The sequence below is a fragment of the Pocillopora verrucosa genome, chromosome 5 (assembly GCF_036669915.1).
Source record: "Pocillopora verrucosa isolate sample1 chromosome 5, ASM3666991v2, whole genome shotgun sequence".
Taxonomy (NCBI): Eukaryota; Metazoa; Cnidaria; class Anthozoa; order Scleractinia; family Pocilloporidae; genus Pocillopora; species Pocillopora verrucosa.
The window spans coordinates 369,182-391,211 of record NC_089316.1 but is presented as its reverse complement, the minus strand read 5'-3'; the positions used below and the strand labels follow the sequence as shown (position 1 = coordinate 391,211).

Sequence of the window (22,030 nt, the reverse complement as noted above, 5' to 3'; positions counted from 1 at the left end):
ACAAGCGGTGTAATAGATTCATGATGCGACTAGCGTTCCAAGCGTTAAGAGGAGCTGCAGGTTCGTCAGCGTCCTATGTGTAAATGTATAAAGAAAAATGGTCAACTTTACGTAGTCGTAATTCATCTTCCTTTTCATAAAGGACGTTTGTCATTGGACATTCCCGTTGGATGTATCAATAAAGTAAGTAATTGATACAAAGTAATTTCAAGAGCTTCAAATTGGTGCTATGTATTTCCACCAAATGAAAACCATTGTGCGTGGCTCTTTAATCTTAATCTATTCTTCGCTTTATAAAATTTTACTTTGGTTCATTTGTTTACTCTAAATCACACTGACGTAAGGCGACTGCTTTGCATTACAATATCACTTAATCCGCAGCTGCATCTTTATCCAAAGCAACTTTATTTTAGCAAGAATATCTCTCCCTAGGAAAATTTCCTTCATTGCCCAAACTGACCCAATTTTTTAATATCGAATAACACCGCGATGTATTAATGGGAAGTTCGATATGCTCACTACAAAAGCAGCCTAAAGGCTAAAATCATACACATTGCCTCTCGCAATAACCACCCTTAAGGATTGAGGGCATATCTTTTGCTGACGCATGGTGTTGAATACGTTGATAGAGTGTTGTGTTAAGAGTTGCATCTCAAAACTCTCACAGAACCTAAAAATTAGATCTTAACTTCCGCACAATTGTTAAGTTCACGAAAGCAATGAAAAATGAAATTGTTTCAAAAGAGAGCAGTTCCATGAAGTCAATACTCTTAATTGCATGCAAAAAGAGATAATTTTCCAACTAAAATATTCTTTAGCTTAATAAGGAAATGGATATGCATATAGCTATTATCCTGTTAGTGATTCACCCTATTTTGAAAAATTTCTAGCCTGTCAATTATTCAAACAAGGTGTTTCTTTGTTACTATTACATTTGAAAGTTAAGCGGATCTTGCAAAGCACGTATTTCTTACATGACTGAGAAAACGCACGTTGGAAAAGCTACAGAGTGTTAATGTACCAAAATTCGCCGACGAAGCTATAGAAAGTTGAGTTATTTAAAAAGGAATAGTGCATAAAGCCACATACTGACCGCGATTTAAAACTTGGTTTTGAATCTTAATGAGGGAAAATTATTTTATGGCAGGTTCGTAGTTCTTATTCACTTTTATATTTTGCATGGTGTTAATAACAATAACCTTCCCTCTATTAATCTTCTATTGTGCTCCGAAGGAATTTTAGAATTTATTTCTCTGAGCACATTCTTTAATTTTCAAATTTCTTTTTTTGTATCTCAACTTTTCAAAAGATTTATGGTAACGCCAAGTGACATATAATATTAAACTGGAACATTTGTTTTAAATCAAGACTTGGTTATACTAATGATAGATTGCAAGTATGATTGTTAAATTTATCTCGGAGGAGCTCTCTGGTAAGTATCATAATTTTTTTAAGCAGAAGAAACTTCCGTCGTGAAGACTCCAGAACGCTTTTTTTGTTCAGTGAACATTTGTTTCATTTACGTCACGTCGATTTGAGATCTCTTCTCACCTATCGTGAATGTTTAATTTTTTTTTTACATTTACGTTATTTTTTTTCTTTAGTTGAGGATTAATTTTGTTCCTTCTGTAACAAATGTTGTAAACTACTGAGGCAGGGAAAAACTCGTTTTCCTACATCCTCTTATTTCACTAAGGAAGAAAAAGGAAGGCATATGAATTATTTTCCATACAATTTGATATTCCATTCGATAGTCAATAAATGTGCAGGTGAAAAAAACATATTCATCATCGACTACAATTGCATCTCTGAACAAACAAAAGATCTCAATAGCTCATAATCATGGGACGTCAGTAAAAGCAGGATATAAATTTATTTACATAACTAGCAGAAAACATTTCTTCTTTCAAACAGGCGGCACGGAAATTGAGCGGTTCTTCTGATGCTGTTTGGCTAACAGCTTTAGGAAACAGATCAGACGAAACGATTTTCCAAAGGAAGGTTCAGCTAGCTAAGAGATTGCAAGCTACAACACCGTCGTGTTTAGTTTATAAAATGAATTTTTATTTCCATGTCAACTTGATCAACTTTCAAATTCTACTTCAGATCGTCGTCTTCCTTGGCGGTAAGTAACAACTTTTGTTGGTTTCATGATGATAAGTGGAATTCTTTATTCTGTTCAGTTTATAACTTGACTTGTAAAAGTTTTATTCCTGCCTTTTATTGTGCGGTATGTTAATATAAACTAATAATGATGCCCCCCTCGCGGCGTCAACCTATCCATTAAACATATTTAGTTGGAAGTTTCTGTTTTTTTTGCTTTGAAGCTCTTTTAGGATCATTATTTTCCTATCTTATTCATATTGTTTTCTTTTTTCCATTTTCAAAACAAAAAAAAAAGAAAGCGTCTGTCTTTCCCCTAATAGTCTGCGACTAAAGCCGTTTTCTTAATCGAAAAAGACGAGAACGGAAGTCACATTCACGTCGTCATCTTACATTGTACGTTGCAACTCCCACTGACATTTCATCACAAGTCTAAACATGTTTACGATTCAATCGAGGGCTGAATTGATCTACAAAGCGTGAAAAGGATCAATTTTGGCTAAGCCTTTCACTCATAAACTTATCATATGACAGGCACCGTGACGATACCAGTCAGAGTAAAAACCTGTTGTGCAAAGTATGGAGTACATTTCTGGCGACCAAGTAGAGCTGCTGTGCGTTGAAAATTGGTTTATCAAGAAATATAAAACTTGATTTGGTAGAGTCTGTAGAAGCTGAACATTTAATCGTGCCTCGAGATGAGCGTTCATTTAATAATCAGAAAAGTTTCGAAATTTTCGCATTTGGCTTGTAATTAAGCGTTCAATTTCTTTACAGCCCTAAACAAAATAAAATCGGCTTGGATATGAGTTTGCACTGAAAGTGTTGATTATGACTAGAGTATTTGTACAAATTTGTTCATAATACTCAAGAGCGACAGAAATGCAGTACTTACACGCTTCCGTTTTTTTTGTTGTTGTGTTTCGCAAATAATCTGAAAGATGACAAATCGCATGTCCGCCATAAGGAAGAAAGAGATGATCCTGAGGGTATATAAATATTTGAAATTTAACGTTATAAGAATAAATCATATATTCCACCCACGTGCAGCAGGCTATTAAGATTTTTATCCTTGAAGTGCCCATCAAAGTTATGTTACTAGGTTACGTTTAATTCAAAATATATATTGCTTTCCATTCTGTTCCATGAAAGATTTTGATGTATTTTTGAGTACGGAAACTCACGTTAAAGTTGGGAACTTTTCAACCGTGATGCGGGTTGCTACAAATTTTAAGGCTTCATTGTACACCGGTCGATTGACTCTAAGTAAGTAGTTGAATGATTTGTAAGTTGGGTTACATAATAAGCTGCAATATATCATATTTAATTTCCTATTAGATCTTTGCCAGTGTTCCACTTTCACATACCGCCCTAGTTCCAATCGGTGCAAGGGAAGGGAGCTAGGAGAGAAAAACCATTGCAAGTGCAACGAAAACGAAAGACTGGGAAGAATAAAAGGCTTGGCTAATCTTCAAGAAATCAAGAATTCTATCAATGATAGCGACTCATACTGGATAGGACTAAGGTAATGTAGAAATGGGAAATGAGGATTTTATAGTTGTTGTATTCTGACAGAAAGAAGAGAGCAAAGTGAGAAAAGAAAGCTCGTGAATTTTGATCAAATCACCGCATACAGCGGGAAAAATGGAAAGTCAATTTCATGTTACTACTTTGAATCCGTCACTGGGACAAAAAAGGCGTGATCGGTGGCTTGTAAAGCTTAGGGTTTTATGAAACATTCAAGGGGATGGAATTGGGAATCTGAGTCAATCATTTGAATTTTTTGCCGTTTAGGTAGTAAAAGACAATTACCAAACGCGAATATGTTTATCTCGTAGCTATGAAAAAAATAAAGGTTTCTGTTGGATAACGGAGAAACACGATAGATGTACAGAGCATCCTGCGGACCAGGACTCGCTGACCAATATCATTGAAGGTGAAAAAAGTGAATGGAACTCAGGGTGGTACTGCTTTTTGACCCGTAAAGAGGAGCCTAAGATGCAAGCAAAGAAATGCAATGAAAATAACGATGAGCGCTTCATCTGCGAGAAAGGTAACAAGTTAAACTTGTTATTAAGAAGTGAAGTGAAAGATTGCTCAGATGAAACATTGTTGTTCGGTAAAGTTGTTAATACGAAGGGTGATCTTTACCAGATATTGAAAACTAGAATACTCTTAAGTAGTATAGATGAAGAGATATAACGTTTCTATTGGTTAGATCTTACAATTAGTTCATGACAAATTAATTAATATTTACTGACAAATTAATCACATATTTTGTACACTACTGCGAAGTACATCGTGTAAATTTTTAACTCGTCTCTTTATTTTCAAACGACTATTGAAAATTAGGCCCGGGTTGTTCAAAGCTGGGTCATAACCCAGGGTAAGTGTGAAATTTGATTTCAGGTCTGAAAGCTTTAAAAGAAAATTCAGTTCAAATCTTTTTGCTTGTAATTTGATCATTGGATGTTCTTGAGAGGATAGGGAAAATTTTCTCTTAAGGGCTTTTGAACGAAGAAATAAAGAAATCTGGATTAAAATTTAAACCTGGGTTGGCGTTACTCGGCCTTTGAACAACTAGGCACAGGTCGTCTATGCGTAACAAAGCTGCCTACCAATTTTTTCATAAATTCCATAGAAAGTCCGTCGTCCGAGTTATCACCAAAGCACTCTTCGTCTGATAAATCGATGCGACCCGAAACAAAGACAAACATAGTGACCGTCACGGATCCAACATCCATCGCAAAGTCTTCAGTGGTCAAGAGCAGCTTGCCAAGTTTAACCACATCAAGAATGTCCATAGAAATACCAACTACAATTTATTTAGCAAACGTGACAACAGTTACACTTGTAGGAGTCGCCTCGCTGTTATTATCAAGCACACCAGTTAATTCAGGTTTCACAAGTAATATGATGATAACGGAGCCTATAATTATGGCAAACAGCACCATAAGTGAAGCCATGATCACACCTGCAGCTCTATCTTCACAAAAAGAAGTTCTAACCGACAGAACCGAACCTTCGGGGGGTAAACTGTCGTCTAGGGATGAGGTATTTACGTGCTTACACATAGATACGCCTTGCTTTCTTTCGTATGGCATATGCCCGTGTGGCTCCTCATTCTATCAATAATCATTGCATATACGTGTAGCTTCGCAGTCAGTTTACTTAGAGGTCAGGAGAGCTACCAAAGAGGATGAGAGGCAGATTTCGCTCTGTGCCACAGATATAAACAATGCAAGAAACTTATACTTTTCTAAACAAGCTCTGTCCTTTCTGTTTTAGTTACAGAGGTACCATTCAGTCATACGATCCCTCAACGCAAGCTCCAAAACCTCTTTTCAGGTAAGATTAAGAGACGACAGTAAGGTTTCAGTAAAGCATTTGAAGTTGAGAGGTTTTCGTTGTTTTTTGAATATGTTCAGATTGCAAGGAATGCGACAAGCAGCTTAATAAGATCTTTGAAAAATGACAAGACTGACAATAACGACATCAATATATTGTCAGCCATCCGGCAGTTGGAGACATTCGCCATTAGTTATGGCAGGATTCATCTCAAAGTAAACGAGAACAAACTCATCTCGGACGAGCTCTTTGGTAAGTATCTTGAGTTTGATCAAATAAATTGATACTTCAATCTCAATTGGAGGGAATTCAAGGTTGTTGTTTAACCCCCCCCCCCTCCCCCCTCCCTCCCCCCAAACTCCAAAGGCAAGAGATTAACTAAAGAGAGATGCAGCTGTTTGAGAGTAAATTACGCCTCGTAATGCACACCAATTAATGATACAGCTTCAGCCCTCACGTGGATCTTACCATCTGAGCGATTTATTCGCCTTAATTTAGGTTCAAAGAATGTTTGGCGGACCAATGTGGTCATTAGTTTCAACAAAGCTGCTCGTATAACTACGCCGTTGTGTCTGGAGAAATCTATTAAATTATCATTTCTTGTGTTTTTGCAGCAATGAAGATTCATAAAGTGCCAGCGAACAACAAAAAATCAATTATTTTCTCTGTAGCGGAGACGAAATTCTCTGGAAACGGGGGTAAAGCAAAAATTTCTCTTCCTCCGGGATTGTTCAAAGGACAAGGTACAATCACAAGACGGTGAAGAATCGATCAGTTTAAAGGGGCGTTTGTTTTCTCAAATGCTGATATATTACATATGACTTATTTTTCCTCAGACTCTGTTGTTGTAAGCACTCTTTATGATAATATCAAACGGTGGATACCTGCATCAAAACATGCTGAGCTGGACGGGTACGTAGGTTTAAAGTGCCCAATCACACCTTAAGTTTGTCCACTTATTCATGTCCAGTCTGTGACTAGGAACATTGCCTTATTCTTATTTGCACTTTCATTAGTAAGGCGTGTATTTATCCATGCACTCATTTGCAAATTTTCAGAAAGTATTTTTCAAAGCTTAAGCTGAGAAGTCGCGTGATTGCCGGTGCAGTGTATCCTGAGCCATCTGGTATTCTTGAGGAAAACATTACGATCTCATTCAGTTATGATGAGGTATTTTTTTCTGTCTAAACAGTGACGTGTTGCTATAGAGAATAATATAGACGTTTTGATATCGTCTCCTCTTTCAACAAACCTATATAAGGAATAAACACTGTAAGCATTAAGGTTTGAAGTCTCTCTATTGTAGAATGTATGAAATAAGAATTTAAAATTTTCACATCTAATGTTTGAATTGGACTATCTCGTTAGGAAACACTACATGCTAATGTTCCTCACTGTGTTTTCTGGGATTTTAATCGCAAGTAAGTTAAGTGAAGGTGATTTTTGTACATGCGCATAGTCTTCTTAATGTCGGTATCGACGTAAATCTCATTCTTCATATGAAGAGCTAGATCTTAATTCTCATATTTTAAGGATCAATAGAGAAAAAAACAATGGTTACGTTTTTTTCTTGATTACATTGGTTTTAATAATTTAGATCGGAGGTGAATGGTTCCTGGTCTGGTACAGGATGTTCACTGATTCAGTCAGACGACCAACAAGTCACGTGCAGCTGTAATCATCTCACAAACTTTGCTGTTCTTATGCAAGTTGGAGACAAAACGGTTGGTAAAATCATGCTTTTCACGTTTTCAAACTTAAAGCAAAAACATATGATAAAGTATACTGGGATGTTCCATAGATATGAAAGCAGTTCTGTAATCTTTCTTTCCGATTTTTCCATGACAGATGTCGACAGACCATAAATTGGCATTGGACGTTATTACTTACGTCGGTTGTGGCCTGTCACTTGCGGGAGAATTGTTAACTATTATAGCCTACTTGTCCTTAATGTAAGTGTTTTACGATTCATCCAAATTGTATTCGGGTTCTGTATTTAACCCTTGTAAAGTATCTTGACCCCTTTCTTCTCTTTTCGACAACACACAGGAATCTAAAGCAGGAGCAAATTCAAATTCATTTCAATCTTGTGGTTGCTATAGCGATAGCACAATTGACATTCCTCTGTGGAGTAGACTTTTCAGAATCAAAGGTGAGACAACGATCACTCTAATTTTCTAACACGTTTTTCCTGAGAAAGGGATGGGTAGTCTTACTCAAATATGAACGACTGAGAGACCACACCTAGACACATAGTGATTTCATTAAAAAAACTGTTAAGCTACTTAATTATGAAATTTTGATCTCAATTTTATTTACTCTCTTTACCCTAGGGAGTGTGCATCTTCGTAGCGACGTTAATCCATTATTTTTATCTGGCTGGATTTGTTTGGATGTTGTTTGAAGGAATTTACTTGTATCTAATGGTTATTAAAGTTTTCAATACCGTTGTTAAGATGCGCCTGTTTTATGCCATTTCCTGGGGTATGTATAGTTTGTTTCGTGGATATCTTCCTGCTTTCTGGTAAAAGAAAAAACATTCTAGAGATTTTATTGCTCTTTCATAAGAGGTGAAAAGAGGACACATCTGCAAATTTATTTGCATACCAAGTCTCCCTCAAAACTGTTGGAATGCAACTCTTCTGTAAATTTCAGGCTTTCCCCTGTTCATGGCGGTGTTATCATTGCTGGTCGCCTCCGATCTGGAGGGAGGTATTAACAGCTATGTTCATGGTGAATTGTAAGTACAAGATAAAAATATGACTAAAACTTCGTTGAAAAATACTGTGCGAACTTTCACAAGTTCACGCAAACACCAACATTTTCATTTATGGTCTTGCATCACTGAACGTGAAGACATCTGAGGAAGTTCCTTCCAGCTGTTAACAATTTTAGATCGTTGTATGACTTCATGGACTTGAATGGGAAATAAAAATTAACATCAATATAACTCATGACAACTACAACTTTAATTTCAGATTATGACGATCGCTTCCTGTGTTATGTTAAGGAAAAGTCTGCTAGAAAGCTATATATCTATTTTTTTTTAGATACATAGATTTTACATTGTTTTGGTTAATCAATATTATTGTTTGCATCCTTTCTTGCAATTATAGTTGCTGGGTATCCTTCAGTAATAATCTGATCTGGACATTTGTTGCACCTGTTCTTGCTGTTTGTATGGTACGTTTCAACTTTGCAATCCGATTACAACACAATTGCTCGTAAGGTGCAAACTATTAAATATGTTAATGACGAACTACTTTCCTTTTCACAGATTAACTCCGGACTTCTAACTCGAGTTATCTATGAGATCATTTGCATGCAAGGCGACAGAACGTCTGAGTTCGAGAAAATCAGGTAAGTTACAGAGACATATCTCTGATGAAAAGAAATTCACTCAAAGTTTATTTCTTTTTCAACGCGAGACTGAAAGGCGCTCTTCATTTTCAATGTTGTGACCGTTAAGCACCTGAAGAGCACTTGAGCTCACCTTGCTGCTCGGTAAAAAAAAAGCCGAAAGTAATACTCTCGATTTCTGTCCAGATAACACCAGCTAAGTTTGAAATTTTGAAATTTTGAAATTCTTTGGGTAAAACCGGGTAAAACTGGAACTGTAGTATGGACACCCTACGTTAAGGGGATTGTCTTTACGTAAACTCTAAAGAGAGTTCATGGAAGGAGGATCGAAATTGTTAGATTGGTCAGACACAAGAAAATTAAACTGATCCAATGATATTGATATTATATGTCAAATAAAGAATGTCTGCAACAAGCTTTTCTATTTGGCATCTAGTTCATTCCTTCCCTAGTTGTAGATAAAGCTAAAAATTTTTATTTAAACTTATTTGTTGCTCCAGGCAGGGTTCGAAAGCGATGTTGGTACTGTTTCCGCTCTTGGGCCTGACATGGGTGTTTGGAATTCTAAGCGTAACAGATACTGGTCTGGTGTTCCAGTATATCTTCACCATACTCAACTCATTACAGGTCACAGTCCTATCTCTGACTCTTTCCCAGTCCCCAGAAACTAGAAATATTTTGTGGACTCACTCAGTTTCATTTTAGTTTCATTAATGTTTTCATGAGTTAGTTTAAAATAGTCCTGTAATTTTTAAAGGGTATTGAAACAAAGCATGCATCGTAATGAGGACAATGGAAATGCAGTAAGCTTAAACCCTTACGAGTTCCCCTTTCTATTCGGAGTTTCTTTAAAACTGATATCCACGACAAATAATAATTTACCAGAATGCAGTGCTTTTTCTGTGCAAAGTTGTCATGCCTTTCACCTCGAACACATTTCGCAGTGATTTTCGACTTTCCCTTTGGCATAGCGTCGAAAGAAGCGGCAGCCATGGTGCTTCCGCGCTCTTTGGCGCGAAAGTATGAATGCTATAAGTCGTGCAAATTATATGATGCATCAGGAGTGCTACTGGTCACTGATTCCAAAGATTACGATGAAATTACCTGGAGAGTTTCTCAATGAAAATCCGTAGATGTGCCACAGCTTTTCATAGAATACCTATTTCCAGCGACCAAGGTTTCAATTTCTTGAACGGGTTGAGAAACCCGATGCTTTTAACATATCACATTTCAACATACACGATTTTTGAGGAGTTTCTTTTTAAACCTTTCCTTTCCTTCATTAGGGTTTCTTTATCTTCCTTCTTCATGTTTTAAAGAATGGTGAGGTGCGAGCAGCTTTTTGTAGAAAAAAGAAAACCTGGATGGAATTGAGGAACATTTCAACGTCTCGGGTTTCTTCCCATAGCATGACCGTGCCAAATAAGAAGTTGAGCGAAGAAGCAGCAAATGAACTGAAAAACATGGGAAGAGAGTCGAACTCTCCTGTGGTTGGGTACATTAATCGAACTTGTGTTAAAAAAGACAGAACGCTAACCCCTGTTCAAATGTGACCACTTTACACGTGTCTCGTTTTGCCAATGTGATCTTATAAAGCCGTATCGTGTCTCATACACCCAATGGCTCACTTCCCGCCCCGAGGGGTAATCTCATTTAAAAGCTCCATAGTGGCTACGACTGATCTCGATACCTGATCACCCCTCCTACCCCCCTCATCCCCTCCCAAAACGAAACGTAGTCATTTACCGAGTAAAAACCTTTTTAAATTCCTGAATAATAAACACTTTTCCAATTTTATTCCCCTATAAATACGTTATAAATAATCACGTACAAATGTGCGTGTAAATAGGTGCCAAACATCATTGTTAGTCAATTGTGTCTAGAAACATCTTTCTCAACCTTCACACTGCTGCTACTCATAAAAAATATTGAATATGTATTTTGTCCTGTTTCGTCGTGTGGTCGATTTCAAGTGTATGTAGACCGTAAATATTCCAAAAATAAAGAGAAAATATAAATAAATCGAAAAATACATGTAAAGATTCGTGTAACCCCATACTAATAAAATAAAAAAGCCTAGCCACGAAGGCAATATATAGTTTTCGCCATAGCTTTCTTTGATCGAAGTGCTGCGTTCGTAATGAGGTATGGGGTTGAACGGAGATCTTGTCAATACATAGGTAAATAATAAATATAATAAATTATAGTACACCATGTACTATGTTATTTGGTGAAAAATTTCACAAACAACACCGAATGTGCGCACGCGCTTTACGAGTGCAAACGTCCGTGTGATTATATGAGTGTCTCCTGCACCCGCTGCTCAGTTGGTAAAAGCTATCACGTCTAAACACAGAGCAACAAAATAATTCCTTCATAAGACAGAAAACCACCCCAAATGGTAAGAATACTATTCGGATTCAAAGGAATCCAGCACACGAAAAACTTCCTTTAATGACGTCACAAACCGATGAACGTCCGTGAAGCTGTTGTACAGCGGCGTTGGAGCAATTCTCATGACGTCAGGTTCCCGTGTATCCACCTGGAAGAAATTAAAACCGTAATATTATGCAATAATATAACAGTGGATACGAAAAGATTTCATGAATGTCTAAACCATTTCAATTCTTCAATTCTTACCACAACTCCTCGTTTTTCAAGCTCTTTATGCACGGATTTTATTGGTACAGAGAATTTGACTGACAGCTGACAACCACGCTCAGCTGGGTTGACTGGCGTAATGATTGACACATGTATGTTTTTCTTGTCTTCTGCAAAACCGTTCTCCACTTTTTGCCGTTTCGTAGGTGTTTTATCATCGTCTTGTGGCACTCCAAAATGGTGTAGGAGAAGAAGCTCAAGATAAGCTGAAAGAAAACATTTCCCAGTTTAGTAAAAACTCTTGCCTATCCAGAGTATTAAGGGAAAAGTTTCTAAAGAGACTGTGGTTCTGCGTCGGCGGGAGAGTGTATAACCACTCAAAATAATTTGGTTCATCAACTGAGTTGATAATGTAAATTGGCCACCGTAAAGACCTTATAAGGCCGCAGAGCAGCTGAGAAACTCTTTACGGTGGCTAAATTCACATCATCAGCTCAGTTGACAAAACTAAATTATCCTATCTGGACCATTACTTAAGCTTACTTTTCAAAAGTGAGTTTAAAGACAACTTTTTTCTTTTTGATATATCGGAGCATGAGCAAAAACGGGAAAATGGAAATTTGACATTATTTACAGTGTACGAAAATTAAATTGCTTTTTGAATATTCGTTGTTTTACCTGACAATAAATCTGACTTTGCTCTAAGATTCTTCATGCTTGTTTTTGCAAAAATCTGGTTGAAAAGGAAAAGAGCAACGCATCCCTATTAGTTTAGTTCTCCTTCTTTGTGTAACACAAGACAGCTACTGTAACACAAGACAGCTACTGTAACACAAGACAGCTACTGTAACACAAGACAGCTACTGTAACACAAGACAGCTACTGTAACACAGGACAGCTACTGTAGCACAGGACAGCTACTGTAGCACAGGACAGCTACTGCAACACAGGACAGCTACTGCAGCACAGGACAGCTACTGCAGCACAGGACAGCTACTGCAGCACAGGACAGCTACTGCAGCACAGGACAGCTACTGCAGCACAGGACAGCTACTGCAGCACAGGACAGCTACTGCAGCACAGGACAGCTACTGCAGCACAGGACAGCTACTGCAGCACAGGACAGCTACTGCAACACAGGACAGCTACTGCAACACAGGACAGCAACTGCAACACAGGACAGCTACTGCAACACAGGACAGCTACTGCAACACAGGACAGCTACTGCAACACAAGACAGCTACTGCAACACAAGACAGCTACTGTAGCACAAGACAGCTACTGTAGCACAAGACAGCTACTGTAGCCTTCCTACACACGCCACAGATTAACGCAGTTATATGGTCTTAGGTCTGTAAGTGACTTGTGAAACAAGAGTTAGTCTCTTGATGTACAAGTTGTCATCTACCAGGTTACAAGTTTATTTTTTGTTTGTTTGTTTATTTTACTTTTTTTGCGCATGGTGAACGCAGTATTGTGTATCAGCTCAATAAATAGAAAAACACGTTCAGCTCTTCTGACAAACAGAAATACAAAAACAAGCTTTAGAAATGATCAACAATAAGTTTGGTGGTGAACTAATACAGGTGCCTTACATTCAAACTTCCTAATAATGAGACAGTTTGCAGTAGAGGTGGATTAGATAACTGATAGGCAGCAGCTCCAGGTAGTGGCTTGAATTCTGCACCAAAAGGAAAATGGTTTAAATGTAAGGATTATAACCAAAACTGGAAGCTTTTATATCCTCTTCATGTGCAAGTATATTCAGCATCAAATTTCTCTATACAGTTTTAGCACATCACGAGTTAGGGTCATGAGAATCATGGAAATGATCTCCTAGAATAACTGCCCTGTCACTTAACAAATCTTCACACTGTCCGTTAAAGGAAATTATAAGGAGACCAGCTGAGTGAAGAAATATAAATTCTGTGCTTACCCATCCAGGCCAGGCTTACTTGACAATTGAATTATATGATTAATGAGAAGGGGTGAGAGAAAATACCTTGAGTGGCTTTTGATAGTCTACATGACTTCCAATTTGTCTTTTTCCTCTATGAAATGTGTAGCATATAGTTTCAGAATAGACTTTAAAGCATGAAGGAAAACTCAACAAAGGTTTATATTTACACAATATGTCAACTGCCGTGAAACATGCAAACGAGGCTGACAAGTGACAGCGTGAAGACTTACATCATACACCACAAAATGCAAGGAGAATATGTTTCATCAAAAGTCATTTATTACATACAATAGGGCTTTTTTCCACATACCCCTTTAATTCTTAGCTGTTGAGCATGGACCAAAACCAATGTTATCTTTTTGAATTAAAACATATTTAATAAAATAGGAATATAATGTTACCATGGCCCATTTCAAAGCGACTTGTTCTGTCATGACCCCACCAGCCAGCAAACCTACAGAACATAAGTGCTCAGTTAAAAACCAACAAGAGAACATCTAATCAACCAATGTTCTCCTGCCCTAGAATGAATTAAACGAATGTTTATTGCTATTGAAATTTTTTGAAAATGGTGTTAAAGAAATCTTCCTCATGTAACCATAAGAATGATTAGTGTTATCAATTTATCATTATCCTAATCAAATACTACTTATCAATCACAATTAAATGGCACTCCTGTTAACAACTGTCAGGTCACCTTAGCAACCCAGATAATTTGGATTTATATCTTCCCATGGAAAGGGTTAGGGACAAGTGTTCAAAACTAGTTTTCTTATTTTTCATTCATCTTTTTCTGCCAAGGCCAATAGCCAAAATTAATTTCTGGCTAAGCCTCCATAAAGTACAGCCATCCAAATGTAGCATGAGCCCTCATTACCATATTCCTGAGCGAAAGACAAGGGAAACTTTTTTTCAGTTACAAAATGGACTGCTCCAAGAATGAGTGGTCATTAAAATAATTCAATACACACAAAATGGTGTTTTACTTGTTCATTACATGCTTCTTTCGAAAACTTACTTGGGAAGGTCAAAGTTGTAGGCATGTTTTTCATGGACAAATGCTCCAGCAATACCTCCAGGTCCTGAATTGAGATACTTTTAAACAGCAAAATCAAGTGATCAAAATAAATTTTTATAATGACTGAGCTATTACATTACTATAAAACACACATTAATATATACATCACAAATACTTCTGCTCATCAGCTGACCAATGAGCATGTATAGATGAATGCAGGTCACCTAGTTATTCACATGTGGGTTGGCAAAATGTAAAACCAGCTCACCTTGTAAGAACACCAACAGGCAAAGTCAACATTCCAGTCATGAAGTTTCAATTCCACATTTCCAACAGCATGTGCTAGATCCCAACCAACCACACAACCCTTTTCATAGAGAGGAAATTGCAATTATGTGAATGAAAGTTTAAGTTTAGCATACCGTAAATCATTTGACAAAAAGAACCATTATAAATAATCAATATTAATAACAATTACAATATGCTACTTGATAAGTAAGTATACATGCACAAATTCCCTCAACCTTTGACAAATTTACTTAATAGGCTAATTTATCCCAAATTGCATCCAAAATCAAGTGATTACCTGATATACAAATAATATGGGATTGTTAGGCAATTGAACCCACATTGTTGGTCTCCTTTTCTTATCAAGCATTTTGTATGCGCATGATACATTATGTACCGCTAATAAAATAATAATGACAAGAAAAGAGTTCCTAATCTGAGGTTTTTGTAATAAAACACAGTTGTTCCCAGTTGATGACCAACTTAAATATTAGTAACATTATGCAAAATTATGCACAAAAGTAGAGCAACAAAATAATTATATCAGTCTCACCTTTTTCTGTGCAGATGCAGTAATTCTTTTCATGTCAAAAAATTGTCCAGAGTAATATTGAACACCTGAAAACCAAATTTGCATAATAAGCCTAACTCATTTCAAAGACAAAACTGAAGAAAATTAAATGAAAAGACATGCAGGGTTCTGCTAGAAATGTCTGGTGTTTGTATGATCTGTCGCATGCAGTTGTTTTTCCTAAATTTTAGCCAATCATGAACCATCAGGTATCATGCATATCAATATACTTACCACTGAACATAACAAGTGCTATTGAATCTCCATGTTCTTCAATTAAGGACAGAATATCATCAGTTCTGAGTAGTTCCTCACCCTAGGCAGAATTCATTATTTGACTCAAACTTAGCTTTAATAGCTTTCGTCAAACAATGTAATAGCTTCAAATTTAAATTTCATCATTATTCAGCAAATAACTGGTGACAACACCAATACATCTCAAAATTTAAACATGTTGAATTAATTTAATGCATGTCACGTACCACTCTCACACACACCAATAAAAAAAATCTGAGTTCAAATATACACCCACATACTTCACAGTAAATTCATGCCAAAAATATATTTATCTTTAATGAATAATTGTGGGAAATTGTAGCAAATGCTGTTGGAAAGTGCTCAATACACATGAGTGTAGAGCAAAATACAGTTCATTGAACTGTAATCTCTAATGAACAACTTTTTAAAGATTGGCCCAAAGATACAGCCTAAACTAGACATGTTATTGTTTGTCTGATTTACATCTCTTTTCTAACTATTATTATTTTTATCAGGAACTGTAAACACCCCTAAGTTTATTACCTCTCTTGGTGTAGCTTCCATAAGGGCTTCTGCTGGATTGTATCCATGGAAACTAATCTGTGACTGCACTGCATACTGCAAATAAAATTCTTGGGTTACAGTGTTTCATAGCTCCCTTACTCTCTCCCTAATCTTCCTTTATGCCTACCTCTCCATCTTTCTGACAATCATACCTCCATCCTTCAATTCCTGACTTTCTTTAGTTCTGTATCTCCCTCCCTCTCACTTATCCTCCCTTTCTTCCCTCAACCCTTCTTTTCATCCTTCCTGACCTTACTTCCTTCCTTCCATCCTACCTCGCTCTGTTCCTGACTCTTCTTTCTATCCACCTCCCTCTCTTGCTCTCCTTTTTCCTTCCTTCTTTTCTCCCTTCTTTCCCACCCTCCTTCCTCCCTTGCATCCTCCCTCCATTGTTCATGACCTTTCTTACTTGCAACCACCCTCTCTTCCTGACTTCAACATCTTCTTCCCTTCCCTTTTTACTTGCTTGCTTCCTCCCTCCTTCCCTCCCTTACTTTCTTGGCTTCTTCCTCCCATCTTTCCTCATTCCAGTCTTGACCTTTCCTCCTAGAAATCTCCCTCTCCCCCTAACCTCAACATCTCCCTCCTTCCATTCCTTCCCTTTTCCTTCCTTTCTCCTTTCCACACTTCCTGATCTACCTTCTTTCCTGCCATCTTACCTCCCTCCATTCCTGAACCTTCTTCCTAACAACCTCCCTCTCTTCCTGACTTTCATAACTCCTGGTCTTTTACTCTGCTTGTTTCCTTTCTCCTTTCCATCCTTCCTCCCTTCCTGACCTTCCTCCCTATCTACCTACCAGCCTCCCTTCTGACCTTCCTTGCCATCTCCTTCCCTTAGCCATACATACTGGCTCACAGACATTCACACTTGCCACATAGAAATATGGTTACATAGTATTAACACATTCATATAATACTTACATGATCTGAGGGGAATGCCTTTGCCTCTATTAAAATTTTGTGTCTCTGAGGTGTTGGTCTATAAAATGGCACCAACAGAAGGTGTAGATTTACTGTCAAAGAGTTCATGATGGCAACTTCTATATCCTTAGCACCTTGAAAATAAGGTATCAATTAGGAAACTCAACATTAGCAACAGAGATTCTGGCCTCTCATTTAAACAGTCTTCCCATTTTTGTTTTATTGGCAAGATTTGAATCTATAGCTAATATATTGTAGGTACTTGTCTGTTTCTTCTCTGTAACTAATGTCAATATTGTGAGCTCTTTATTGCATGATTGGGGCTAATTTATTGTCAAAAAGAAGATTATATAAATAAAAAAGTCAATGAAAAAATGAAACAAGATAACTATGTCAATTTATAAGTAATATGCAAGGAACAGCAACACACCTATAGATAAATTATTTTACCTGTTTGAATAAAAAGTTGAAGTTCATAAAATTGATTTATCTTAATTTGTTACAATCAATTATATAAAAAACAAAGCATTCCCTTTTCTATTGATTGTATAGAAACCTTACCAACTATTCTGGCACTTTCTGAAAGTACAAAGTCTTCTATTTTCCACCAAGGAAGAGCACCACAAAAATGACCATGAACTCCCCTGAAAATAGAATGAGGATGAACACATCTTCAAAAAGTGACATATTACATTACTGTATGTTCTTACCCCCCTAAAGTTCATTACACTTCTCAATTATAACTAAAGAAGCTCTGGATATGTCCCTTGTTTCTTTTAGATAACAGCAATAATCAACATCACTGATTGTTCCTTCATTCAAGCTAAGCCATGTAACAAATAAAACTTCAACTGGGAAAGAGAAATATAATTATGTACATTTTTTGCCACTTGTCCAGCTCCTGTATGACCAATGTACGCGACTCTTTGGGTTGGAGTCCCAAAGAATTTCCACAGAAGTACATGCTGTCCATCTCCATATCCACTATTGCAGGATCAACTGCATGTGCAGAAAAAGTGTAATTAATAAAATAATAAAGTTTATGTTGACTGGCATAAATAAGTTTTGGATGCAACCAAGAGTCATTTTAGCCTGAGCTGCTAGACAAGGATTAAAATGACTCAGAGAAAGGCCAAAAAACATATTTATGCCCAAAAACATAAATTCTACTACTCTTTGGAGGCACTGAGGAAAAATTGGAACTGAAAAAGTGACCACAAAACATTCCGAACAACTACAAGCAGACTAAAATATCCCTCTATTTTAGCCTGCAAAATGCTGCACATTACCTGATAAAATGATAATAATAATTATGTTTTAACTCTACTAGACATTATAACTTGACATTAACCATAAATAGCTGTTACTAATTTAAGTCTTAGTTTGAGCATCTTTGCCAAAATTTTTTATAACATGTCTTCAAGAGATTTCCCTTCCCCAACCTCTCTCTTACTCTTTAAGTAAGAAACATCCTCACAACTTTTAAAAATTGCCAAATTAAAGGCTTAAAGTTATCAACAGTTATTAAGCTCATCATTTGCCAAAATCCAATGCTAAAGGACCATGCAGACTTAATTGAGATCAGAGACATTTAAGTTTTTCCCAAAGCACCATTATTAAAATCTAATTGACCTTGCTTCCTGTTTTTACTCATAAAGTATACAGTTGCCAGGTGTAAAATGAAAACAAACTTTAGAGATCATCAGAGTAATATAAGATCTTTTGTTATACCTTTTGATGTTCCCTTTATTGCTACTTATGTAACCAATGAACAACACAAATGCATGCAAACAAGTCAACCCTTTGCTTTTCACTTTTTCTCTCTCCCTATGCTCTATTTGTCCTTGTTACATAATATATGACATCCCCCACAGATCAAATACCTTTTTTGTTTCCAAGAGAATATACCACATGTTATTGGCCAAAACTTGCTACTTTCTTCAGGTCAACAAAACTCACAAATCCCTCAGGGTAAAAGCAACTTTTAACTCACACAAGATCCAGTCATGCACCATGAAACCGCTGAATATTTTTGTGACAGCTTGTGTGAAGAAATTAAATTCAAATATGCTTTCCAGTAGCAATTTGGCATGGATTGCACTAAGAAAAGTTTTGCAAGACATTGATTACTTCATGGTCAAAACATATCAACAAAACACTGTTCCTTATGTCACTCTAACTTTCCTTAAACACTTTTTTTCAAAAACAGGCAAACATTTAAGATTCAGTAGTACTTAAATGGGATGGGCAGATATTGGAAAACTGGGACTTAACAGTTGGAATCTCAGTGGTAATGTCACTACTTGTTTGTGATCTGTATTTTACCAGAAGATTTCCAGTAAAATTTTAGAAGAAACCAAGATCTACTTTAGTTTTGCTCTTTGCTGACTAACATCCAATAGCCCTTCTTTCATATGAAAGACAAAAAAACCTGCTGCTGATTTAACTGAATTAAAAAAGAGGAAGTATCATTGTGAGAGATGTTTGTCAGCAATTCTCAATTCCAAACATATTTTTTTCAGTTTGTTTAATCCTTTTTTAGACCAAGTTACTCTCTTTGAGCAGCTATTGGATAAATGTGTATCTAGTCTATGTCAGTTGTGCAGTGTGTTCATTACAATTTTCCTCCTACTTAAAGTGACACTTGTAGTTTACCAGGAGTTTTTGCTTTCTTCACTACCATTTTAAGTTTTCTGTGCTTTTTGGCCAGCAACATAGACAACTTAGCCCAAGTATGACAGATGCCTCTGTTCTATTTCAGTCAGTGTAAAACACAGACCGCAGATTGCAGAGTGGGGATAAAACGCAGACTGAGGGTAAAATGTAGACGGCAGACTGCAGACTGGGGATAAAAATTAATGCAGACTGACAACTGCGGACCAGGGGTAAAATGCAAACTGGGTTCTAGAACAACCCGCTTTCCCAGAAAAACTTCGAGAGTACCTTTGTTTCGCACTGCAAGTTAGGCATGCAAGTTCTTTAAATTTAATGCAAATTTGTTGGGGGTTAGAGATAAGGGTCTAGTTAAAAACCTCCAAATGTCTCCTGGGCAATTCACTTCAGTATTAACCTGAGGTAAATCTGCGGCTATCATGGCCAACTTAACCCGTGTCACACTTCTTGTTGGCTGACAGGGGATGCTCAGAAATTTAGTTTTACTTTAACATGTTTTAATTCACTGGAAAAATGGCAGAGTCTTCCTTAAATGGAAACAAATTAAGAGCAAGTAGAAGTCTCAAGTTTTTTAGAGAAACCAGAAATTTCTATAAATTTCAACAAAAGATCCAAGTCTGCATTTTACCTCTGGTCTGCAGTCTTCATTCTGCATTTTACCCTCAGTCTGCATTTTACCCCTGTTCTGCAGTCTGTAGTCTGTGTTTTACACTGTAATTTAGTGTTAACAACTGAGTTTAAAATGTAAATTGGCCACCATAAAGAGTAAAAAAGCTGACGTTTTGAGCATTAGCCCTTTGTCAGAGCGATTGTTTTACACTGACCAGTTCTATTTTTGAGATGAGAGGTACAAAAAAAAAAACATGGCCAGTCTCCCAAGAAACAGTAAGCTTTATTTTCCGTCAACCCACTGTGTTCCCAAGGAGCTTCGCCTTGAGAAACATTTGGGTTCTTAGGAATTAAAACTCATATTTTTCCTCAGGGCTAGCCACTAAGTAATTTGTTCTAAGCAGGAGATAACTGCAACACGTGCAACATGTGGACTGGTTTGTTGACCTCAAAAAGAAATTTGAATCTTTCTCATCATGTAACGAAATATCCCGAAATATTTCATGTCAAAGATATCAAAGATACATTATGGAGCTGAACCCCCCCAAAAAAATCCACATTGTACAGAATTGCTGTTCAGGATCAAATGATTCTAAATTATACGAGGAATATGTGTAAGCCAGCTGTACGGCTTGCATCTACATCTTCATTTAAGGTATAATTTCTGCACAGCCCCATACTATTGTAAAACAAGTAAGTAATTTAGTGTTAACAACTGGGTTGAAAACGTAAATTAGCCACCGTAAAGGGTAAAAAAGCTGACGTTTCGAGCGTTAGCCAAAAACAAATCTATTTTCCCAATGGCAATGTATTGTTTTTGTCATTGTTTTTTTTATCCAGGAACTGAATGCATAATGTAGTGTGGGGCTTTGCGGAAATTTTAGCATATTTTCATATGTTCTAAGCTCAATTGGAATATGTGTGATTCTGTCCACAAAATGCTTTTCATGCCCTCTCTTGCGGACGCCATGAGGAGTTGTTCAATCAAGATTCTGTGTTTAATAGGCATGTTTATACTAAAAATATAGCTAGTTGTATCCCTTGAAATTTTAAATTCTTAAATCTTAAACTGGTGTCGTGATGACAAATTCACCTTACCTTGAGGGAGATCCTTCATCTTCGGATAGAAAAATTCTCCTCGAAGATTCTTCAACTCATCACTATCGTCCATCATCTCTGCGAATTTTGCATCAGTCATATCTAATTCAGCTGATTTTGCCAATCGCAGGAGCGTTCGACATGGTTCGAAGTTCAGTTGCTCGCGGCATTTCTTACCTAGTTTGTCGTAAAATGTCATTTTAGGTAATTTCGAATGTAAACACTCCGTGCTAGCATACACAACAACGAGAGACAAGGTATTAATTAAAATCAATTTAGTGCGCGGGAAATACTGGCCGTGTGACATTGGGTGCTAGAATCGCTCTTTCGTTATTCTGTAAGAATTCTTTCTGATCATGATTGGTCTTCGTGAGTATTAAGTGGGTATCAACAACCAATTTCTCTCTTCCAAACGATTTAGGCTTGTTTCTCATCATTAAATACTTCCCTTAATAGAAATTGACTTAAAAAAAGGAAATGAAAAGAGAAATACCGCAGCAAAGCTCATCACTAGGGTTAACAAATGCAGTTATTGTTAACAGAAGCAACTTAATTTTTATGACAGACAATCAAAGTATAAACTCATCATACTAACTGACTTCCCTGTACACTCAAAGAAACACAAACATTCTTTTGAATACTTTCACTTTTTTATTTT

At 36.8% G+C, this 22,030-nt stretch overlaps 2 protein-coding genes across 4 annotated transcripts; one reads left to right on the top strand and one right to left on the bottom strand.

The window, feature by feature from the left end:
• The first annotated feature begins 782 nt into the window (after window positions 1-782).
• On the top strand, window positions 783-10,567 carry LOC131790940 (adhesion G-protein coupled receptor D1). Of its 3 annotated transcripts, none has more exons than XM_059108235.2 (20): window positions 783-1,147; window positions 1,915-2,125; window positions 3,442-3,628; window positions 3,942-4,156; window positions 4,745-5,157; window positions 5,392-5,451; window positions 5,532-5,703; window positions 6,066-6,149; window positions 6,288-6,363; window positions 6,510-6,621; window positions 6,820-6,872; window positions 7,049-7,175; window positions 7,300-7,403; window positions 7,501-7,603; window positions 7,785-7,935; window positions 8,107-8,191; window positions 8,568-8,634; window positions 8,729-8,811; window positions 9,312-9,438; window positions 10,098-10,567. In XM_059108235.2, the coding sequence occupies exons 2-20, from the start codon at window positions 2,056-2,058 to the stop codon at window positions 10,362-10,364; spliced, it is 2,556 nt and encodes an 851-aa protein (XP_058964218.1). In that variant the 5' UTR covers window positions 783-1,147; window positions 1,915-2,055; the 3' UTR covers window positions 10,365-10,567. The 3 variants fall into 3 exon arrangements, with proteins under 3 accessions (XP_058964218.1, XP_058964217.1, XP_066023237.1); XM_059108234.2 differs by having other exon boundaries at window positions 6,066-6,194; XM_066167140.1 differs by lacking the exons at window positions 783-1,147; window positions 1,915-2,125 and adding an exon at window positions 3,294-3,369 and having other exon boundaries at window positions 6,066-6,194.
• Window positions 10,568-10,581: 14 nt separating this feature from the next.
• LOC131790943 (kynureninase) lies at window positions 10,582-21,601 on the bottom strand. Its single transcript, XM_059108237.2, has 14 exons — window positions 21,373-21,601; window positions 17,871-17,991; window positions 17,554-17,636; window positions 16,993-17,126; window positions 16,051-16,125; window positions 15,484-15,565; window positions 15,232-15,296; window positions 14,659-14,757; window positions 14,391-14,467; window positions 13,774-13,826; window positions 13,008-13,093; window positions 12,091-12,145; window positions 11,452-11,678; window positions 10,582-11,353 (listed from the first exon to the last, which is right to left on the bottom strand). Exons 1-14 carry the CDS (start codon window positions 21,569-21,571, stop codon window positions 11,222-11,224), a joined length of 1,488 nt encoding a protein of 495 aa, XP_058964220.2. The 5' UTR covers window positions 21,572-21,601; the 3' UTR covers window positions 10,582-11,221.
• Between the last annotated feature and the right edge of the window lie 429 nt (window positions 21,602-22,030).